This window comes from Pocillopora damicornis, chromosome 4 (assembly GCF_964200805.1).
Source record: "Pocillopora damicornis chromosome 4, jaPocDami1.2, whole genome shotgun sequence".
NCBI classification, from domain to species: Eukaryota; Metazoa; Cnidaria; class Anthozoa; order Scleractinia; family Pocilloporidae; genus Pocillopora; species Pocillopora damicornis.
This window is the reverse complement of record NC_142673.1, coordinates 18,482,704-18,504,428: the sequence shown is the minus strand read 5'-3', so window position 1 is coordinate 18,504,428 and position 21,725 is coordinate 18,482,704. Positions and strand designations below refer to the sequence as shown.

At 37.3% G+C, this 21,725-nt stretch overlaps 3 protein-coding genes and 1 pseudogene across 4 annotated transcripts; all 4 read left to right on the top strand.

Annotated features, from left to right (window-relative positions):
• Window positions 1-1,996: 1,996 nt before the first annotated feature.
• LOC113668186 (neurexin-4-like) lies at window positions 1,997-8,250 on the top strand. 2 transcript variants are annotated; one of them, XM_089205345.1, is made up of 4 exons: window positions 1,997-2,264; window positions 4,587-4,840; window positions 5,936-6,047; window positions 6,666-8,250. In XM_089205345.1, the coding sequence occupies exons 1-4, from the start codon at window positions 2,165-2,167 to the stop codon at window positions 7,301-7,303; spliced, it is 1,104 nt and encodes a 367-aa protein (XP_089061471.1). In that variant the 5' UTR covers window positions 1,997-2,164; the 3' UTR covers window positions 7,304-8,250. The 2 variants fall into 2 exon arrangements, with proteins under 2 accessions (XP_089061471.1, XP_089061470.1); XM_089205344.1 differs by lacking the exon at window positions 1,997-2,264 and adding an exon at window positions 3,642-3,883.
• Window positions 8,251-12,354: 4,104 nt separating this feature from the next.
• On the top strand, window positions 12,355-13,064 carry LOC149047126 (contactin-associated protein-like 2). The gene is given in 1 exon segment (XM_089205343.1): window positions 12,355-13,064. A coding segment is annotated over 1 exon segment (504 nt). The 5' UTR covers window positions 12,355-12,427; the 3' UTR covers window positions 12,932-13,064.
• A 1,873-nt stretch (window positions 13,065-14,937) lies between these two features.
• Window positions 14,938-17,109, top strand: LOC113668185 (neurexin-4-like; annotated as a pseudogene).
• Window positions 17,110-18,391: 1,282 nt separating this feature from the next.
• LOC113668201 (neurexin-4) lies at window positions 18,392-21,169 on the top strand. The gene is made up of 4 exons (XM_089205342.1): window positions 18,392-18,567; window positions 19,019-19,272; window positions 19,735-19,846; window positions 20,281-21,169. The coding sequence occupies exons 1-4, from the start codon at window positions 18,468-18,470 to the stop codon at window positions 20,901-20,903; spliced, it is 1,089 nt and encodes a 362-aa protein (XP_089061468.1). The 5' UTR covers window positions 18,392-18,467; the 3' UTR covers window positions 20,904-21,169.
• Window positions 21,170-21,725: the final 556 nt, after the last annotated feature.

Genomic DNA, 21,725 nt, shown 5'->3' with positions numbered 1-21,725 from the left:
AAAGCTTTTGAACATCTGTAAACTCCGAGCGCTTCGCAGTAAGTGATATTTTCAATGAATCTTCGGATTGTTTTCAAGTTCAAGGATTGTAAATTACAATTTTATGAAAAACGAAGGTTGTTCTGTTATTTCAGTGTGAATCCTTGAACGCTTGCCAGTCGCTGGCGCCGCTTGTTGAAACTAAAAGGAAAAAAAAACTCTTTTAAGATTATCATTGGCTTCTTTTTCATCCCACCACTATTCTTAGCAACAAAGGTCGCCATTTCGTCTGTTTATTGCTCGTCATAAACTATCAAATGCACTCAAAAGCCTAAAATCTAAAAAAATTTTACAGGAATCGACCAATCGAGCGAGCGAGCGAATGCTGTTCCCCACATCGTATCTATAACTCGCTCTTGCGCATGCGCGCAATTGACGAGTTAAAAAAGGAATAAATAAACGCTTTGTTAATCCCTGATAAAGGAGAATATATAGAGATTACAGCAAAAGCAGGCAAAATGATTCTATAACATGAGGAGAAAGCAACATGACACTGAGTTATTTTGTACTGACCAACCGCACTGCGCATAACTGCGCATAAAGTTGAACATGAATCGAGAATGATTAGAAGCAAAGGAAGAAATAAAAAGAAGTTCGATCAATTTGAAAGCCGGGTTATAGAAGATGTTCATTAGTCTTGCCTCGCGACGATAAAAATATTTGGAGTTTTTATGAAGACTCGAACGTCAAACTACCGCATTTCGCGCTCCAATGGTCTACCACTGAGCCACAGAGACAAAACAAAAAGTTATTAGTAGTTACAAAGTCCACACGAGACGTGCGTCCTGTATTCAGCTGCGCCAAGCAATGTCGAAAGTGTAAACAAAATAAGACAGAGACAAAACGAATAAATAAGATTTACTTTTTTCTCCCATCACTCCTGTTTTTCTTTGATTATAAACACAAAATTATATTTTACGAGTAATAAATAAAGGGATAAGTATCTAATGAAACTGCCTCTGAGGGGGTAAAAGAAGATATTTTGGTTTTATCAACCGAGTACATGAGTTTATAAAGGTGCAAATTGGCCGAAACTTTCTAAGGCCGAAGTTTTAAGCTTTAGGCCCTCGTATCAGCGAATATCTTACGAGCCTGAGTTGTGTCTGAGTTTGATTACCCCCCCCCCCCTTAAGCTTAGTAGATTGGTCACAGAAAAGCCGGAGTGAAACTGTAGCTTTATAATTCGCCAAAGAATGGAAGCAGCAAAATTTTAAAAAAATGGAATGTAAATTAGGAACTGTAAGGACTCTTAGTTTACAAACAGGTTAAACTTTTGAAATTCTGCTCCGGAGGTTAAATTGCTTCATGTGTATTCACCTTGTTTTATCCAACTTTAGTTTATTTCAATTGCAGGATGATAAGACTCTTACGAACGATGCAAAGACCTGGCAACATCCCCTTTAGTTAAGGACCTGTTATGGAAATTTAGGTAATTAGCATCTTTTCTGTCTTTTATTGAAATGAATTAAATTAAAAGCCATTGCGTTCTGAAAATTTGTTCGTCTCTGATGTCTTGAATATCCAAACGGAGGTAAATCGCGAATTTAAACAAAAATTTTCAAAAAATATGGACTGGGTTTGAAATTCTGTATACCTTTTACTCACAGAAATGATCGGTACTCAAGGCTTTTCTTAAAATTTCAACACACTCTATAGTAGAGTCAATAGGTAAAGAATTACTGCATGAAAAAATGAAAAAGAAACAACGAGATATTACCTGAATGAACTCAACCCTAAGTTCTCAGCACTAGCCAACAAAGAAATATGGTAACAAAAAAGGGAAAACCAGGTCGGAGATCTCAGGATTGAGAGAATTAATTATTCCGTTAATGTATATTGTTTTGTCGGTACTTAAGTTATCAGCTAAAATAGTTTACTCATCTCTGGGCCCGGTTTAATTGCACCTGCTAAGATCGTTTATTTACTTATAATAAGAACGAATAATTCATCATTTTCAAAAACTGTACAGACTTCAATTACTGTTCAAAACAGCAAGAATTCTGTCCATGGTGTGAAGTTAGATAAACATTTTTATATCTGACTTTGTCGCAGTTTTATTGAGTTCAGTTGGTTTATTGCTTTTATACCGTTGTAATCGACTACCCTCGCAGCTATATTTTGAACCATGCATCCTCTGAAAAAGTTTGAGCTTGATATCTTGACTGCAGCCTCTTTCCTCTGCTTTTTATCTGGAGTCGTATTTCAACTTTGCCATGGTTGCTCTGGTAAATGTGTATTTTTCCTTTTCTTTTCGTTATTCTGAAAGTAAGTTTGTGAAAACAGCAGCGTTTTCATTTCCTCCACATTGATATTAACCGAAGTTCCTTTAGATGAACACGTTTTAGATCTCCAACTACTAGTAGTAAAGTTTTATCGAACATTTGCAATAACATGCATGTGATTAAGATAACTAACACTGAAATATGGAGGACCTGGTCACAGAAAGGAAATCTGGTAAATGATTTTTAAGCTCGATCGTTGAGCAACGAAAGACATGTTTCTTCTCTGAAAATTCGACAAGCTCATCAAACAGAAGTCGTGTTTGTTTTTTTTTGCGTGTCTCAGGCCAGCGGAGGGAATGCGAGACGCGTGGGGTATTACACGCGCGAGGAGAAGGGTGGAAAAAAGTTACTTCAACAAACATATTCATATTTAAAACGCACGAGCGGTCCTGCGTGTCTCATTCTGAAGAAAGATTAAAAAAAAAGAGAATTTCTCCTGTTTTTCAAACACAATATCAAACCCTCCTGGAGCCGTTGTTGCGTTTAAATTATCTGCTCCATTTACGCTAACAATTAAGCTCAATTACCAACTAAGCTACAATTACTTCCTTGAAATTGGTTATATGATTTTAATCTTAAATGTTCCCGCGGTTATAGAGAGAAGCACAACAAACAGAGATGTTTTTTCTTAGCTCTGTAAAAGAAATCTTGATACAAATTGAGATAATTGGGAAAAACGTTACTTTTCAAGATTACCTAGGATTGAAATTCAGTCTGTAGACAAATTTTTTTTCTTAAAAAAAAAGAAACAAAAATAATCCACCTTGGGATACCATTTGATTTTCAGAGAGGTTTTCTGTTAATTCTAAGTAACGTTAGAATTTGATAACTTAGTGCGATGAACACCAAATAGAGTAAACTCACGGTTTCTCGGTAGGATCAGATGACATTTGTATCATGCGGTACAGGTGTTTGTTATGTAAAATGTTTTGTTGTAGAGGTGCAAGCAATAAAAATTATAATGGCGTCTTTATCAAACACATTCTTTCGATCGTGGGAGGCAGTTTCTCCTTTATGAAATAAATTTACGGCGGTAAGACAACGACGTTCACTGGAATTTTCAACTGTCTTAAAGGTGATATTCGTATTTCAGCATCCGTACACTCGTCAACCACTCAGTTTAGGAAATTTGAACTAAGTAACCACTGATAATTTACTGAGGCGGCACGCGTGACGCATGTCTTCTTAGTTGCAAGAAAACCGAGACCTATCAAGTTATGCGGTAAAGTGTGGGCGTGCATACATCTGTCCATAACCTAGTGGCATATGATTAAAAAATTTGAACTTCAAAAGGAGCGGTAATTAACAAAGAGGAACTCTATCTATATGTTCGTCAGGCTTCGCCAAAACAATAACAGTATAGTCCACGAAGCAGTACTCTTGTCATTATTCGTGCCAGAAAAAAGCTAAAACCTTCATTTAAGTTGATGCTTTCAAGCTGTGACCGAAAGAAAAGGTTTAAATGGCGTCTATGTACCAATTTGATTCTGGGACGTCGTTATTCCTTTCTGTCTTTGTCATTTTCTCAGGAATCATATTTTGCTTTTGTGAAGGCTGTACAGGTAGGGACATACCGCGGAAGCAATGCTTTATTAGCATGTTTTGTTGATAAAGAAATGGTATCTTCAGCCTATTTTCACTCATTTATTTATCAAGCTCCCCAAAATTTAAACTGTTTGCTATTAATAATTTTCCCCTTAAAAATTGTGAAAGAAGGTGTTATTTCCTGCACATGACGGAGACTAGAACACCAACCACGAATTTCTACTACAACCGAACAACAAGAAATAGATCTTGGTAGGTGAAGAATTTTAATCCAAATTTTTAGGCAAATTGACTGAAATGATGAGGCGATGATATGAAAGATAAACAGGCGAATAACAAAAATCGTAAAACCGATGACAAAAATAACCAAAACCATGTACCAATCAATTGTCCCCACCGTGAATTGTAAATTTGAACATCTAAACTTCAACACTCGTCGCCAAGAAATCCCTTGGCTCGTTTTCCCGTTTACTTACTCTGGGCTAAAAATTGAGAGTTTTAATATTTTAAACCTGCGAATAACAATTCAACAATAACAACAATATTTTATTTCAAAACTGCAAATAACAATTCCAGCAAATGTTTATTTTTAATTGTTTGGGAACAAATAACAAAAACGGTTAATGTAGACGTTTCGTAAAAGGGTTTAAAAGCCCAAGTTGAAAGTTTTTTTTACTTTGCTTCTTCCCCTTTTAAGTGTTTTTTTTTCTTTTTTTGCAGCAGACGAGTGTCGCATCATCCTATTTGAGGAACCGATACCAAATATGGCAATTAAGGGACATGTGATCAGGAGTGGTGAAGTCCTTAGTGAGGGGAGCTGTCGCACGATGTGTTATATGGAGCCTAACTGTGTTTCCATAAATGTGCAACCTTTGCAAGGAGGAAAGTACAAATGTGAGTTAAATAACGCCACAGTTGATGAAAGTAAACTGACCTTCCTTCAGGAAACGGATGCTTACTACCTAGCTATTGAGGTAAATGCTTTACTTCAAGTTAAGTTTCACAAGAGAAGAATTCAGAGACGCATAATAAACCGTTTCTTTCTTTAACCCTTTAACTCCTATGAGTGACCAAAACAGAATTTCTCTTTACCAAAGCAATACATTATCAAACAGACAAGTGATGAGAATAAAAAAAAATCCGATAGAGGATTATTAGTTGATTCAATACCAAATTCTCAGAACTAACATTACAGGAATTGTATGGCAGACAGTAAGGAGAATTACTAATGGGATCTTAGGAGTGAAAGGGTTATGAAGTCAACGATAAAAAATTGATCTTTTGTTGAAAAGTAACATGTACACCCTTTGTCAGAAACTCGTCTCTTCGAAAAGAGCATCAAGTTGGAATTCAGGAAGTTTAAATGAATTGTTAATGATATAGGTGGGGTTGAGGTTTCCCTCAGAAAATAACAAAGAAATGTTTTTACTTTAAATTTCGATCTACCAAAACTGGCAAACAATTGAAACTACATATCTGATGACTTATTCCGGCGATTTCGCTTATATATTAAGGAAAGAATGATTCACCCCAAGAATTAACAAGATGCTTTCCGGTGAAACAGGGAAAAGCCCCTCTTGATTCTTCATATGAAAGTTCAGGATCATAGTTTTGACGGTAAACTGTTACGTTTGTTAGGCAAATAAAATAATTTGGCGGGAAACAATTTAAAAAAACCAGCATAATCACCTAAGTTTGTAATATGAAGGCTTTCTAGGAAATTCGTTTCTAAAATTGTGTTCGAAGAGCGTTGGTGTTTACCACATGTACACATGCACGGAACTTAATCATTTTAGACCAGCATTTTTATTGCTTTTCCTTCTTCCATCAAAATCTGGCTTCACACCTTTACGTCTTGTTCAATGTTACTCCATATACGTTGGGTATATTTGTTCTTTTGGGAGGAAAACCAGCCTTATACAAGCCTCGCCATACACATTATTAAAATTTAACGTAGCATGTCATGCTTCCTTGTAAATTTTATTATAATATGGCAAGTATGAATGAATAGATAAAAAATATGTTTGTCTTCTTTTTTCAATCAGAGCGTTGTTTTTTCTTCTCAACAGAATCCCTGTATTAGCAGCCCCTGTGTGAATAACGGAACTTGCCAAGTTGGTTTCACCAGCAAAGGGTTTCGATGTGTCTGTGTTCCCGGATATGCTGGAGAAAACTGCAGTGGTACTTTAAAATTTGTGATTTTGAAAATTTAGTTGGCCCTGATTTGTGATCAATATATATTCTCAAAATAGAAGAAAATTTGTTGATGTACACAAAAAGTCACTGAGTCCTCAAAACTCAAACCACGAGAAAAGTCACGTCAACCTCCATAGTCGCTTGGAATCAAACTGAAAACATCAACCCTGTCAAATTGATTCGCCTGGCATTTGTCAGTGTAACCAACGCGTGACTACATAGTTACTAAATTGTGAGACAAAAGATTATATTTAATTACAAATGTGAGGAATTAGTTGTACTCGATCACTTCGTCTTCCACAGACACAGAATTTTTTTTGGAACGATGAAATGGGCTCTTTCTGAGAATAACTCACAGGCTTAAATTTGTTCTCACGAGACTGTGTGTACTATGGCCACTCCTACTAGTACATAACATATAATTCCTCAACCAGGGAAATGTTTCCGCGGCATTTTTCTGATACCTCCTTGCACTCGAAAGTGGAGAGAGGAACTTTGAGAGTTCAGATGGCTGAGTTAATATCTTCCTTGTTTTTTTAAATTAAAAAATTCCTCATACAACTTGGCCGACTTCTCACTCTAATGTTTCATTTCTTTTCACAGTTTTATCAAAATCTTGCAGTGACTTAAAGAAGCTTGATCCTAAGGCAAAAAGTGGAATCTGTCTGATTGATCCTGATGGTGAAGGAGAATTGCTACCTTACCACGTCAGCTGTGACATGAGTGACAAAGGCGGAGTTGGCGTGACTGCCATAAGTCACGACAGCGAGGGCAGGACATTGGTGGACGGATATGAAAAGAGGGGAAATTACTCTCGCGACATACACTACAAAGGAGCGAAAATTTCTCAACTGGTGAGTCTCATCAACGTTTCCCTGCACTGTGAACAGTTCATAAGGTACGAGTGCAGAGGTTCTACATTGATAGATGGCTTTTGGGTTTCACGTGATTCGATAGAAATGACATACTGGAGTGGTGCGGCACCTAAAAGTCACATGTGCGCATGCGGAATGAACAGCACATGTGCACAACCCAGTACGTCAAAAAAATGCTCCTGTAACTGTTGTGTGAATGATGGTGTATGGCATGAAGATAGTGGTGTCCTTACCAACAAGACACATCTGCCGGTTAAACAGCTCAGGTTTGGAGATACAGGTGTGCATGACAAAGGTAAGGTTTCAGAATTTGACGAGCAGGGTTACCATACCTTGGGCAAGTTTAAGTGTTACGGAATCGCCTGATTTTATGAAAGAACTAAATCACTAATCAACACTGATCGTCCCGTCTTACAGTAAGCTTATAATAACTATTGCCAGAGATTATAATTTAAAAAGTTTATTAAACAATGTTTTTACTTATTTCGTGTGGCAATATTTCACGAGGAAGCTCACAATGATGATTCGATAATGACACCAATATACAATATATTTTCAGTAATTTAACCACTTATGGCTAGTATCCAACCTGGCTGGCCAAGTTCAGCTGCAAGTTGATTTGAATGGGGACCTGTATAAACAATTGGAATATAAAAAATATGTATAGATTTACTTCACTAAACTGTCAGGAGATTGTAAACTTTGAGTGCTGGTGTAAAACTTATACATGGTAATCGCGATGAATTCTGTTGAAACTAACTAGATTAACTACGCTGCATTTTAACCATTAATGGTTGTAATTCGTTAGGAAGTGAATGATCGACTTATAAGCTTGTCTTGGAGTAAAACAGATCCTGATAATTGTATTAATAAGTCTTCAATCATGATACTCTGCGCCAATTTACTATGCGTCAAAGTACTATGCGCCAATTTTTTATGCGTCAATGTACTGTGCGTCAATGGCAATTTTTCTTTGGCGTTAATGTTGTTAAATATATATCTTCCAACACGTATATACACAATGCTAGTGGTTTTTCGAATAATGGAAGCAGTTGCACTTATATCAGTTATATATTTAGTAAAAAGACTCGAGTGATACTCTAATCACCGTAGATTTAAAGTTCTAATTGTTTCGGGAGGAGGACACAATTTGGAAACTTTTGAAAGAGTTTTTTTACTATACACTAAAATATTAATTTACGACTTGTTAGCTTTAATTGCTACAACATGGTGTCATTGCTTAAACTGACTGCATTATTAATAATATAATGGCTGATTTTTATTAAAACTGAGTAAAACGTTTACCAAACAAACTGTCTGTGTCGCATTGAGGGGAAGGGGGGGAGGGGGTGTGAGGATATTAATACTGCCTTGATTAAAAAACCAAACTCTCAGGACATGGCGACTTACAAAGAAGAATATTGTCATTATTTGAACAAGCTGACGCAGATCTTGGAAGCCACAGGGCTAACAAGTTTTGATACCTATCCCTGAGGGTTCTAAAGGTTATTGTTATAATATTTCTTGGACTTATTATTATATTTGCTTCTTGTCTTCCGGAGTAAAAATTCCACTTACACAAGAAATACAATTTACCTTACTTTTTGCTTTGATTATGAATCTCATCTAAACATTAAAAAAAAGACCCTCGATTAAGATGAGACCGAAAAAATGTTACCTTCCTTATCAGCTCTCGTTTTGATATATCGAATAGACCTAATTGCTTTAGCTTCATTTGAATTCCTGATCACTTCTGGTGATTTTAGATCTATCGATCTGAGGACAGGGGAGCTAAAATGCTAATGAACTCCGATTGCAACAATTGGATTAAACCACTGAAAGAATTTCCAAGAGGGAAAGATTTTGGGGATGGAATTCAAAGTTTTGACGGAAAGTGTAAAGAAGCCTCTGTGTTATTAATCGAGAAATGCGAATAAGATATGCACACTTAGTAGTAATAACTTGTCATTTTCGCTTTGGCTTTGAACAAACATTATACCTGCTGGACTACAGTCGGAGCCTGCGTCATCATATTTTGGGTTTTCCAAAGTGTCATCGCGAGAGAGCTGCCTCTAAATAATACTTTGCTATTTTAGATGAGCACTAAAGGAATAATAACAATAAAAAGTCAGAAGGAAACCAATTATAAGATAGTTAGCTTTTATCAGCTGAGTTGATAATGTAAATTGGCCACCATAAAGAGTCTCAAAAGCTGACATTTCAAGCGTTAGTCCTTCGTAAAAGCGGATTGGTCTTTCAGGTTGACTCGCATTGGAAATGAGAAACTTGAAAATTGTGGGGCAAAATTTGTTGAAGTACACACCCCGTGAAGGTAATTGTGTCAAGGCAATGCCATAACACACTGCAAGGTCAACATAGCAAAGAAGAGGACGCATAGTTTCATCGATTTTACTGGCAATTTCCCTACAAATTTAAAGGCGTTAACTTCCCATAGATATGCTTACATTGCCACCGTGGTTCCTTTCTTGAAGTCATTCCTGTTATGCATAGATTTGTCAGTAAATATTAAGCGCATTGCATAGTTATGGTAATGACTGTTAGATAAATAATGCCTTTTTCAAATAATTTGGAAAGTTATTTTTTGTCTTTTCATTAGCGTGCTCGCAAGATATTGAATCAGTCATTTTCTGTGGCATATCATCGTCCAACATGGCGTAACACAATGAATGGTGTTTAAAAGCTGTCATGACACGAGAAGAAATGGAATCATTTTGCTACTGTCTTCGGTTTCAAAAATAATATTCAGGGTTGCCTGAAACTATTCTTAATCCTACCCTATATAGATTGGAGAATACGAGTGATAAATATAAATGCCTATGGAAAAACCAAGATCTTTTCTAAAAGGACTTGTCCATCGGACATGAAGACTGTCATATGTGTTTATCGACTTAACAGTTATTACGTGAATAACGTTATAATTGTTTTTCAAAAGTTTCTAGCCTTGAGAAAAGATAAACTCTCTTTGTTTTCTGTGATTGGGATATTGAAGACTTTTCATTTCGATCTACACTTTTTACTGGGAACTCTGGCCGGGATACTGATAGGCTTTTTGAAAATTAATATAGCACCTTTAAATTTCACCTGCTGAAATTTAGACGGGCTCTTTCGGTTTTAAGTAAAGACAAATTAATTAGCATAAGCTGTGAGAGCTGCAGTGTACTGCCGAAGGTGGAATTTTGACCCCTCCGGCTGTAAACCAGAATCTATAAGGATGAATTATTCGACATATTTCAAGATTACAGCCACAACGGTCTCTTTTACCCTTTCTTTTTTGTTCGGAATCAGATTGACATCGGTTTTCGCTTGTTCTGCTGAGTTTAAATCTAAATGTCGCAATAAATTTTAGTATTATAATTTCCTATTTTCAATTTATTTTTTATGTTTTAATAATCTAAGCAGAGTGCGATAACGCCTTGTTCAACTCAAAACTGGAAAAATATCACTTCCAAGTTTTTCAACAACATAATCCTTGATGGATGGTGACGGTTTTTAATTTCGTGAACCTGTCGGTTTTTTTTAACTGAAGACATTGTCGGCCAAATTTTGCTTCCCGTTGTCTCTAAACCAGGATGCAAACTTCAGGACAAAGTTGTTGGTACAACGTTGTTAGAACAGTCTTAACAGAGCATGTTTTAGTGAATTAGCCTATAATTGCTTTTAAGGTTAATTTAAAAGACTGCAGAAAGCAAAGTGCCCCTCAGTGCTACCTCTGTCGGCGACCGAATTTAATTCTCATAATTCAACAGATGGGTGTAGAAAACGTGTTGTTAAAAATATTTTAATCCTACCAAGACCTATCAAATGCTTTAAAAAGGGCTCTTAAAAACGAAAAAGTTCTAAGGTAGACGAGAAGATGAAGGTTTCACGTGGAATTATTTTATAAATTTGTCTCTAGTCGTTTGGCAGAATCCTCTTCAGTATCAGTCGATGAGAGTTATGTTCTTTTGAATGCTAAAAATTTCTTTCAAATAGAACCTTTAGATCACGAGAAAAGAGCTTTCTAATTTTAAAACTAATAATTTGTCAACAAAATTATTTATGCCTGCTTAGCCGGTGAAAGTTTAGTTAAGCTAATTGTGAATTAGTTTTCATGCGACATAAAAAGTAAGTTTATGACATTCGATTTGATAATAGATTTAAAAACGAAAATCGCAAAGAACCGATGTTATAAATGACAAATACCTAGCGTTCTACTATTAATGTTAACGTGCACTTGTATGATTAACAGGCGACGAATGGCGCATCATTCTGTTCGAGGAGCCGAAACCGCACAAGGTAATAAAGGGGCACGTGATTAGAAGTGAAGAGGTAGTTAATGAGGGGTTCTGCCGGATGATGTGTTATATGGAGCCTAATTGTGTCTCCATCAATGTGAAACCTTTACAAGGAGGAAAATACAATTGCGAATTGAATAACGCCACAGCTGATGAAAGCCAACTGGTCTTCCTTGAGCCGGAAACTTTTAATGCTTACTACTTGGCTGTTGAGGTCAGTAAACTTTTCATAGTTCCATATATAGCCTTGTTACGCCTCAATAGTATCTCCAATCAATTTGATGCTTTCGTTTAAAAAGCAAGGACGAAGCAACTAATTAAATGCTGGAGGATAGCTCAGAATGGATAGAGACTCCACTGAAAAATATGCAGCACTGAACAATGAAGCATAAAAAGAGCAAAAAGCATCCGAATGCTGGCAAACTGACCAATGTCGTAAACTGTTGTCCACGGTTGATTTACTTTCTTCATCTTTCGTTTCAATTTTTTCTCTGTTATGCCGTCGTTGACTTAATTTTTGACGGTGTTTTACGCAGTATATGTTCAACTTTCGCGGTCCTTGTGGTAAAAATTGTGTCATGTCTTTAAAATTATCCTTCAGTTACTATCTCTTTCGTTTTCAGCAGAATCCATGCAGTAGCAGCCCTTGTTTAAATAGAGGAACTTGTCAAGTTGGTTTCACTAGCAAAGGCTTCCGCTGCCTCTGTGTTCCTGGGTATGCCGGAGCAAATTGCAGAGGTACTGTAAAATCATCTTAGAGATAGAGTTGTCTTGAATTAACTACCACACCTTACTTCCCCAAAAAATACTGCCAGTAATCTACAGGAACCGTAAGGTTCAATCACTTACTTCTCCCAAATTTTTAAATCCAATGAAGTTTTGAATTTATTTTATTCGTCAGATTAAGGCAAAACGGAAGGGATTTTGTTTAAGAGATTGTTGGCTTTAAAAATTTTCTTTACACTCTAATGGATGGAAAAGATAGTTTTTACTTATCAAAACAACATTGCTGCAATTCATCGTGAGGCTCCCTTCAGCAAGTCTTTCAAAACATTTAATTAAACATTTGCCTCTCTTTATCACCACAGTGCTACCAAAATCCTGCGGCCATCTAAAAACGCTCCATCGTGAAGCAAAAAGTGGACTATACAGGATTGATCCAGACAGTGAAGATGAACTATTGCCTTATAAGGTCATGTGTGACATAACTGACAAAAACGGAGTTGGCGTGACTGTCATAAGTCACGACAGCGAAATCAGAACACAGGTGAAAGGATGTGAAGATGCAGGCTGTTTCTCGCGCAACATTAACTATACAGGAGCGAGCCTCTTTCAGCTTAAAAGTCTGACTGCTATTTCCCTTCACTGCGAGCAGTTCGTTAAGTACGAGTGCTATCACTCTAGGATGAGCTGGTACGCCTGGTGGGTGTCACGTGACTCGATGAAGATGACCTACTGGGGAAATGCAAAACCACGTGGTAATGGATTAACGTGCACTTGCGGGGTGAAAAAGACATGTACCAAAGCACGGTATCAATGCAACTGTGATGCGAATGACCTATAATAGCGTGAAGACAATGGTTTCCTCTCTGATAAGACCGATCTGCCAGTCAAGCAGCTAAGGTTTGGCGATACACGTCAAAATTACGAGCGTGGCTACCATACCTTAGGAAAACTGAAGTGCTATGGAACTGCTTAACTGTAAAGATACGCTCGTAAAGCAGTTTTATCGTTTCAGGCTCATAAACCGTGGAAAGTTAGAGAAAATTTTATCTTCAATTTAGCTGACGTTAAGGTTGACTATGGGTTCCTAAAAACCCGGCGTTGACGTTATTAAGAAGACGCTGTGATCCTTAAGAAATGCTCCTTCATTTCTATGTTCATCTAGTGTAGGGTTATTTTTGTTTTCTTTTAGTTGTTGTCATTTTAACATCTAAGTGAGTGAGAAAAAGTGCGAAAAATATTCTTATAACGCAGGCAACAAATATTCTTATAATGCAGGCAACATTAGCATTGTTCTTCTAATGCTATAATCAAATATAGCAAATACAGTGGTGCATCTTTTTTTAGGAGGTAGAAGTACTGTCATGTAAGTTCTACTGAGGTTTCAATAGAGTTTGATAGGAGTTAATTGCAAGATTTGTATAAATCGATTGTTCGTAATAGGGGTGCACTTAGGTAACGTGTAATAAGTATTTATTTGTATTGTGCCTCACATGGACGCTGCCTCTCTTAAGGTCCTTAAAAATTAATTATCAAAAACACCTTGATTTAGAGTCTTCTCTCAAATATTAATACAAATCTTTTTAAAGATTCTTTCATGAGTGTATCTGCCCTCTTAAATGTAAACAGACATTACCCGCTACAAATAACACGTAGAAAATTAATGCTATACATAGTTTTGTCATGAGCAGATTTATTCCTGACATCTTGAAATCATAGGAAAGCTACCGAATGCACTACTTTTTAGCCTCTAAATTGAGGGCAAAAAGAGTATTTCTTCTACTTACTTATAAAAGACGTGAAATTAGTGATAGCAGTTATCTTTAGACGCTGTTTAATTGCTTCAATTAGCATTAAGTCACAAGTACAACAAGTAATGCATCTATTTTAAGGTACTTTGCGATGTTTGTACTAATCTTATTGTGCTGCCAGACATTTTGCTCAAGAATGAGCTGTTTGGCTTCTTACAAAAATGGTACTACAACGTTCCTTTTTATCCTTTGTATTTTATTCCGAATCGGACCGGCATCGGCATCTGCTTGCAACGGTGAGTGTACATTCGTCTACATTCGCAAAACTATCTAAAACGTTCACCCAAAATCACATAGAAAGGGCAACTTTGACCGTTAAGCTGCGCCTCTATCAATATTGCATTGACTGGCCTCCCTTTTTGATCGCCCATTTTTGTTCAAAATATTGCATCACGAGTAGACTTTAGCACGATTTTCCACCCCATGTTACTAATTATTTTAGTTGTGTAATCTAACGGCTTCTCAATAATAATAACTTGTAAATGCTCTCCTTTTTACCGGCAGGAGTTCAAAGTGATTAAGTAAACTCTGAAAAGTTATCCTTTGTCGCAAATAAAATATATGAAAGTTCACACGGCAACCAGGTGGACAATCAGATATTGTTTGATGCTACTCTGGTTTACAGATTTAGTGAATGTAACCGAAGAAGTTACAACTCATAGACCCATTGACTATGAATTGTAACTTCTTCGGTTACATTCATTAAATCTGTAAACCAGAGTAGCATCAAACCATGTCTGAGTTGTCCTTTGTGTTTGAAACTTGCGTTTATTGGTGTCTCGACAGGCGGTCTAGTCTCAAACGCTGTATTCGATACCCGTTTGAGCCATTTACGAGTAATTGAAAACGAGAGTGCCTCCAAAAATAATTCAGAAACTGCGTCTAAAAAAGAAAAATTACTTATTGGTTTTTTTTCTTGTGGTTCCATAAAAGTGAGAAGGCAAATATCTGAGGAAAAACTCAAACCAAATGGCTTAAATCGACTTTACGAACATCGGAGCATCAAATTGATACCAGCTAATTAAAACATATCTCAAAATCATTTTTAATCAAATACTTTTAAGTACAAAGTATATGAAGTTTTTTTTGAAGTATTTTTGTCGCATTCTTGTAGAGTGACTTATCCGTTTGAAAAAGAAGATCGAAATTAAGGTCTTATTCTTTAACAGGTGACGAATACCGCGTTATCGTGTTCGAGGAACCGATACCAAATAAGGCTATAAGGGATCATGTGGTCAGTAGTGAGGAGGTACCTTATGAAAGGGATTGCCGTATGATGTGTTATTTGGGGCCTAATTGTGTCTCCACCAATGTAAGACCTTCAAATGGAAGAAAATACAAATGTCAATTAAATAACGCCACAGCTGAGGAAAACCAACTCATCTTTCTTAAAGAAAGGGATTCTTACTATTTGGCGATTGAGGTAAATTCTTTACGCCAATGGGTTATTTTAACGACATAGGAATTTTTAGAGCATGCATGGAACCACCCACTCCTTCGATGAAGAGAAAGTATGAAGTGCAGTAACTTTTGGTTGAAATGGTTTAAAAGTAAGAAAGAAGTGAAGCTGATTAGGTATTTGATCGAATCGTTTTTTTCCTTTTCAATGCATCGATCAGTTCGAGGCTTCAACGTTTCCCAAGTAACCTCCAAGGGCATTTGACCTTTTCATGTTTGGTTTGTTCAAGTACCCGCCTCGTCAACTCGTCGTGCTTCACCGTATTTTTGCTTCCAATCTTTTAAAAGTTTGAATCCCTTTCAAATCACTTCAATGCTTTCTTTTTTTTCCACAGAATCCTTGTGCTAACAATCCTTGTTTGAATAACGGAATTTGTCAAGTAGGTTTTACCAGTAAAGGGTATCGATGTGTATGTGTTCCCGGATCTGCTGAGGCAAATTGTGCTGGTATTGTAAAATTTTATTTTCAGTCAAGCTTTCCCTGTTCCTGAATGTTTAAGAAACACATCTAACTAACAAAGTAAAAAATAAAGAAAAAAAGAAAAAAAAACTGTTAATCGATACAAAAAAGCTCCTTAAAGTCCTCAACAGTTTTTACTACGAATAATAACGTTCAATCCTCCTCAATCATTTAAAATTTAAATAAAAAATTGTTAGTGTCAACGTGAACTTGCGAAATTTGTAACGGGGTGAAATTAAAGACTAAAACTGTACCTTTAATAACAAAAGCACCTTCATTTTGAGGTTCAAGTCAGGTCTGCTGAGCTTTATTAGCAACGCACCACTACCGCAGCTTACCCGCGCATGAACGGTTCCTGGATGAAATTCTATTGCTTCTCCAATAATCTCCAAAGAAGTTGTTCTCCTGAAAGCCTAGGTCTTCTAACAGAAGAGGGAAATTGTGGGTTCTTTCTGTGTGGTTTTAAATTACAGATTTTCATAAAGCCAGAAAATCAATGAATTTTATTTTAAATTGGTCTTCAAATTATTATAAGAAAATTGAGAACGTTTTGATGGAATGCATAGCGTTGTATATAGTTCTTCGTAAGTCAAAAGGATAACACCACATTTGCAGTGTTGAACTTTTTCTAATACATCATACTTACATACGACATCAACTGTTATGGAGAAGTAATATCGATTCTTGGAAAGAAATGTTCGATAAATTAATGTCAGCCACATTCAGGCAAACAATCTAATGACAGGAGTCTCATTTTCAATAACACTTCGCATTTTTCTCTGCACAGTGTTATCAAAATCATGCAGCGATTTAAAGAGGTTCGATCTCAAAGCGATAAGTGGAAACTTTTTGATTGATCCTGATGATGAAGGAGGATTGACTCCTTACCATGTCACCTGTGATATGAGTGACAAAGACGGAGTGGGCGTGACAGTAATAAGTCACGACAGCGAGAACAGGACATTGGTGGACGAATGTGAGGATCCGGGCTGTTACTCACGCGACATTCATTATACGGGAGCGACCTTTTCTCAGCTGGCAAGCGTAAACAGAGTTTCCTTATTTTGTGAACAGTTCATAAAGTACGAGTGCCCAGGCTTAATTTTTCATGATAGGTAGAACCAAACTCGCAACTGGTGGGTGTCACGTGATTCTATGAATATGGCTTATTTGGGGGGGGGGGGGGGAGCAGCGCCTGATAGTGATAAGTGCGCATGCAGGATGAAGGGCGCGTGTGCAAAAAGAGGCGATCGTTGTGACTGTGACAAGAATGACCTTAAACGGCGTGGGGAAAGTGGTTTGCTCACTGAAAAGAAACATCTGCCAGTAAAACAGTTGCGGTTTGGTGGTGTCGATGTTCATAAGAGGTTTCACGAGGTGGGCTACCATACTTTGTGAAAGTTTAAGTGTTATGGACTCGCCTGATTAAAAAAAAAAACAGTGCTTTTCTACTGGTATGAAACTAAAATCGTAGCTCAACTGTTCGAATCAGCAAATCAACATTAATCCACATTTCATTGTTGTAGCAACATACTGTGATGGTACGAAGGTCCTCCACGATAAGGGTTTAGTATACCTTGATCAGCCAGGTCATAAACGAATACAAGATGTTTTTTATCTTTAAGAAATCAGAGTATATTCATCACTCGATAGAATTATGTATTCTCTCATTAAGAATGAAAATATTTGACAAGGCTGTACACCATCGCTTAAGGCTTAAACAGGTGCTTGTGAAGCATGTTGCTATTTATGATACTTAATTAGTACAGATGTAAAGTTAATGTCCTTTCCCACTATTTTCTAAGGGTGATTCGCTGCAGCTTAGAGAAATTTCAGGTGATAAACAATAAAAAAATTATTACACATATTTCTTGAATAAGCGCCCACGCTCAAAAAAGCGCCCTCCTCCGAATAAGCGCCCACCCCTCAAACATTGTCAAACATGTGCCTCTCCTAAATAAACGCCCCCCCCCCTCCTTCCTCACTTTCTCAGGCAGCAGGCTTACTACAAACACCTGTTTGTATTGCCTCTTTATTTTTAACTTTTCAAGCTTTTCAAACTATAGCGGAATCAGTACTGCGATAGAAGATTGTTCCAGCATTTTTCGTTAAAGCCACTTCTGTTTCTGCTATTGTGATTGCAGAATTCCTTTATATGCGTTATCTGTTCTTAAATTTTTTTCCTTTTGACTGCGCTAAGTTAATAGGCGCCCCTCTCAGTAAGGCGCTCTCCTTCCAATTAGCGTTCACCCTTTCAGTCGAAATTTCGACTTTCTTGTTCTGACTCGAAAAACAAAAAAAAAGAAAACGTTTTACAGGTAGAATCTCTCTTGTGGCTGTTCCGCACGTTCTCGCCTATCGCGTTCTATGTAGGTTGAAACGAAATTTCCGAAACATAATAGCTTTTGGAAAAAACTTCGTTTTTGAAAAACGAAGAAATATTGCATCAAGGATGCATAAATTGAAACTTCCGTAAAACAAATTAATATGACTCAGTAGGCGGGTTTAATTCATAAACTTGTTATTGGAATTGGTGTATTCTTAAGTCTTTCGAGGAATATTACCTCTAATATTCTTGAATTAAATGAATTGAATGTTGACTTTATGGAGGACTCCGGTTGTCACTCTGGTGGTTCAGAAAGCATTCCATATCAATAAATAATCACTCCACCTGCTGCATTTTAAGTTCATCCGGTCTGAAGCGATAACTACTAAGTATGAAGTAGGTGGTAGCTGCAGTGTTTTGAACTGTTTTACCAGCGCCCTCAAGTGTTAGCACAAGAATGAACTCCTCGGATTATTTCAAGAGGGGAGCGAGAACTTTTCCTGTTATCCTTGGTATTTTGCTCGGAATCAGATTAGCATCGGTTTTTGCTTCCAATGGTAAGTATCATTCGTTTGATAGTTATGAATTAAAAACTACAGTTCTACAGATCTTTTTTATGAGGATTTTAGAAGATGTTAAATAGCGTGAGAAAAACAGGAGCACCTGCTCGTGAAGTTTTGGGAATTATCCACATGGATATTTCCAAACTTCCTTTTTTAGAGAGTGTCGTAAACAACGTGGCATATAAAAAACACTTGGGCGAAGGAAACGAGAGTTCAAGACATCAAAAATGCAAATGAAGTCGTAGAATTTCACTTGACACTCTTTTTAGTCTTTATTATAATCAAACCGTACTTTATCAACTCAGTACATGTTCACAACCTTAACGGTAGCTTTTAATGATTCCTCGAGTACTTCTTATCCTGCACAAGGAGCAACGCTAAGTTATTGGGGAAATTTGGGTGAGAATATACTGCATTATGAAATTTTTATTGGGTTCTACACCAGGTGACGAGTTCCGCATTATCATCTTTGAGGAACCGTTACCAAATAAGGCAATCAACGGTCACATTATCAGGAGCCAAGAGGTAACAAATGAGGGGAGCTGCCGGATGATGTGTTATGTGGAGCCTAACTGTGTCTCCGTGAATTTAAGACCCGTACACGGAGGAAAATACAAATGTGAGTTGAATAACGCCACAGTTGATGAAAGCAAACTGACCTTCATTGAGGAAGTGGGCGCTTACTACCTGGCTATTGAGGTAATGTTTAACGATTGAATAATAGAAGAGGGTAGATTAAGTTGCCCCATATATAAAGAAAGAGCTGCAATTAGAATACGTTTCTGTTTTTGAAAATTAGAGAAAACAAAAACTAAAATAAAAACAACAAGGCGATTCGAGGCGGGTCAAGGAAGCTTGAGGCAGATAGATCATTTAGTAGATCTTTGTCTTTCCTCTAAACTATTTCAGGAGGATGAAAGAGAAGAAAACTTAAGATAGCGGCTTCGAAGTAGGCCAATAAATCATAACAGCCATGCACGGACCAAGTTTTTCATAAAAAAATTTGCATCTCATTAGTACAGACAGGTTTCGCGGAAACTGTTCTGTCTTTGTACCATAAATAAAATCTGAACGGATTTGTTCAGAGCTTGTTTCCTTCGCTTTTATTCACCTCATGTCTATATTTAGTTCTTACAATTTAGATTTTGGCTATTTCAACAGAATCCCTGTAGTAGCAGTCCTTGTTTGAATAACGGAACTTGTCAAGTTGGTTTCACTAGCAAAGGGTTTCGATGTGTTTGTGTTCCCGGATATGCTGGAGCAAACTGCAATGGTATAGTTAAATTCTCTTATGATCCTATTCTATTGGCTTAACTCCTGCACGAATTGATATTAATTTGACTTCAGAGTATCAGATCTCACATTTCCTCCTCCGGGGCGCATTTTATTGGTCGCGAGGTTCAAATCGTTCCCTTTGCCATCATTTTTTTTCGAAACCGAACTGGCTCTCAAGATTTGGGGATGTTTAGACGGAATAAAGAGCTGCAATTATAACTTCGTAAGTCAAAAGGATACACAACAACGTCGTGCACCTTTAATGATACCCTCTACTCATCACATGTACCATCAAATGTTATGGTATCGATTCTTGGAATGGATTGTTCGCACGTACAGACAAGGCATTTAACCGAAAACAACAGCAGAAAAAAAATCCAATAATAACATTTTTATTTGTAATCATCAATGTTCCCACTTTTCCCTACACAGTGTTATCAAAATCTTGCAGTGACTTAAAGAGGCTCGATCCCAAGGCGAAAAGTGGAGTCTCGCTGATTGATCCAGATGGCGAAGGAGTATTAAAACCTTATCGCGTCACCTGTGACATGAGTGATAAGGACGGAGTTGGCGTGACAGTCATAGGTCACGACAGCGAAGATAGGACACTGGTGGACGGATGTGAGCCTCCGGGATGTTACTCGCGTGATATTCATTACACGAGAGTGACCTTTCCTCAGTTAGCTAGCCTTTCCAGAGTTTCCTCGTTTTGTGAGCAGGTCATAAAGTACGAGTGTCGAGGTTCAATTTTTCATAGTGATAACAACCGAACGTACGCCTGGTGGGTGTCACGTGATTCTATGGATATGAATTACTGGGGCGGAGCAGCACCTGATAGTGATAAGTGCGCATGCGGGATAAACGGCACGTGTGCAAAAAGGGGTGGTCGTTGTAATTGTGACAAGAATAACGCAATGACGTGGCGTGAGGATAGTGGTCTGCTCACTGAAAAGACACATCTGCCAGTTAAACAGCTGAGGTTTGGTGATACAGAAGCTAACTCCGAGCAAGGCTACCATACCTTGGGAAAGTTCAAATGTTACGGAATCGCCTGATCTGACAGAAAAAAAAGAGAAACGAAAGAAAGTATTAAGCTTGGCAATTCCGTATGACATACCTGTATACTGTGATCCTAAACAAATATCTGATATGTCTATCGACCTTTTCATTACTTACTTTTACAATTAGTTTGAAGGCCCACAATGGTAAAATAATACTTGATACGGTAAAAAAAGTACCACATTCTACCCTTTTTTTCAATGAGGTGTAAAAATTTCATTTACAGACAAGTGAAGAACTTATTTATGCATGGTGATTATGAAGTACTTTGTAAGTTTTCTACAAGTAAAGGTACAGCTCGGTAATCCAAACCATCCTTTGACGTTTATATAAAATGGGAAGACATAAAGAAAGACTGTAAGCATTACAACGTAAATTTCCACTCACCACTGCGAAATGCTGTTTTGGATAGTCTTTCACGCGACCCCAAGCGCATGTTGTGTTTCCTTTCCCTGAGGACGAGGTCGAGCTACCGCTTCCTCGTTGTTTGTATTTGCCTTCGTTGACGTGAATTTTGCGTTTTCTAGAAATTGAAGCTCTTGCAGGACTGCTAGGAGTTGCCCCACCGATGCCTTTTCCGATGCCCCTATTGATTATTAGAGCAGTAAAAAATACATGTGCCATCAACACTTTCGAAAAATTGCTTAACATTTTATTTAGCGAAGTATACTGTTGATATTTCGGCTTTACAACACTATTGTTTTCCGCAACTATAACTGATATGTTGCTATATGAAGTATTCAATTTGCTTCTCCGCTGACCACTCGTATTTTGGTCTTTTCTTAATCCCCCACTCGTCGCCCGCGATGTAGTAACTC

Bases quoted from the DNA above. Each gene is read 5' to 3' on its own strand.
- LOC113668186 (XM_089205345.1), top strand. From the start codon at position 2,165: ATGCATCCTCTGAAAAAGTTTGAGCTTGATATCTTGACTGCAGCCTCT. The intron at 2,265-4,586 runs GTAAATGTGTAT...CTTTTTTTGCAG, and splicing joins ACTTTGCCATGGTTGCTCTG to CAGACGAGTGTCGCATCATC. The intron at 4,841-5,935 runs GTAAATGCTTTA...TCTTCTCAACAG, and splicing joins CTTACTACCTAGCTATTGAG to AATCCCTGTATTAGCAGCCC.
- LOC113668201 (XM_089205342.1), top strand. From the start codon at position 18,468: ATGAACTCCTCGGATTATTTCAAGAGGGGAGCGAGAACTTTTCCTGTT. The intron at 19,273-19,734 runs GTAATGTTTAAC...CTATTTCAACAG, and splicing joins CTTACTACCTGGCTATTGAG to AATCCCTGTAGTAGCAGTCC. The intron at 19,847-20,280 runs GTATAGTTAAAT...TTCCCTACACAG, and splicing joins TGCTGGAGCAAACTGCAATG to TGTTATCAAAATCTTGCAGT.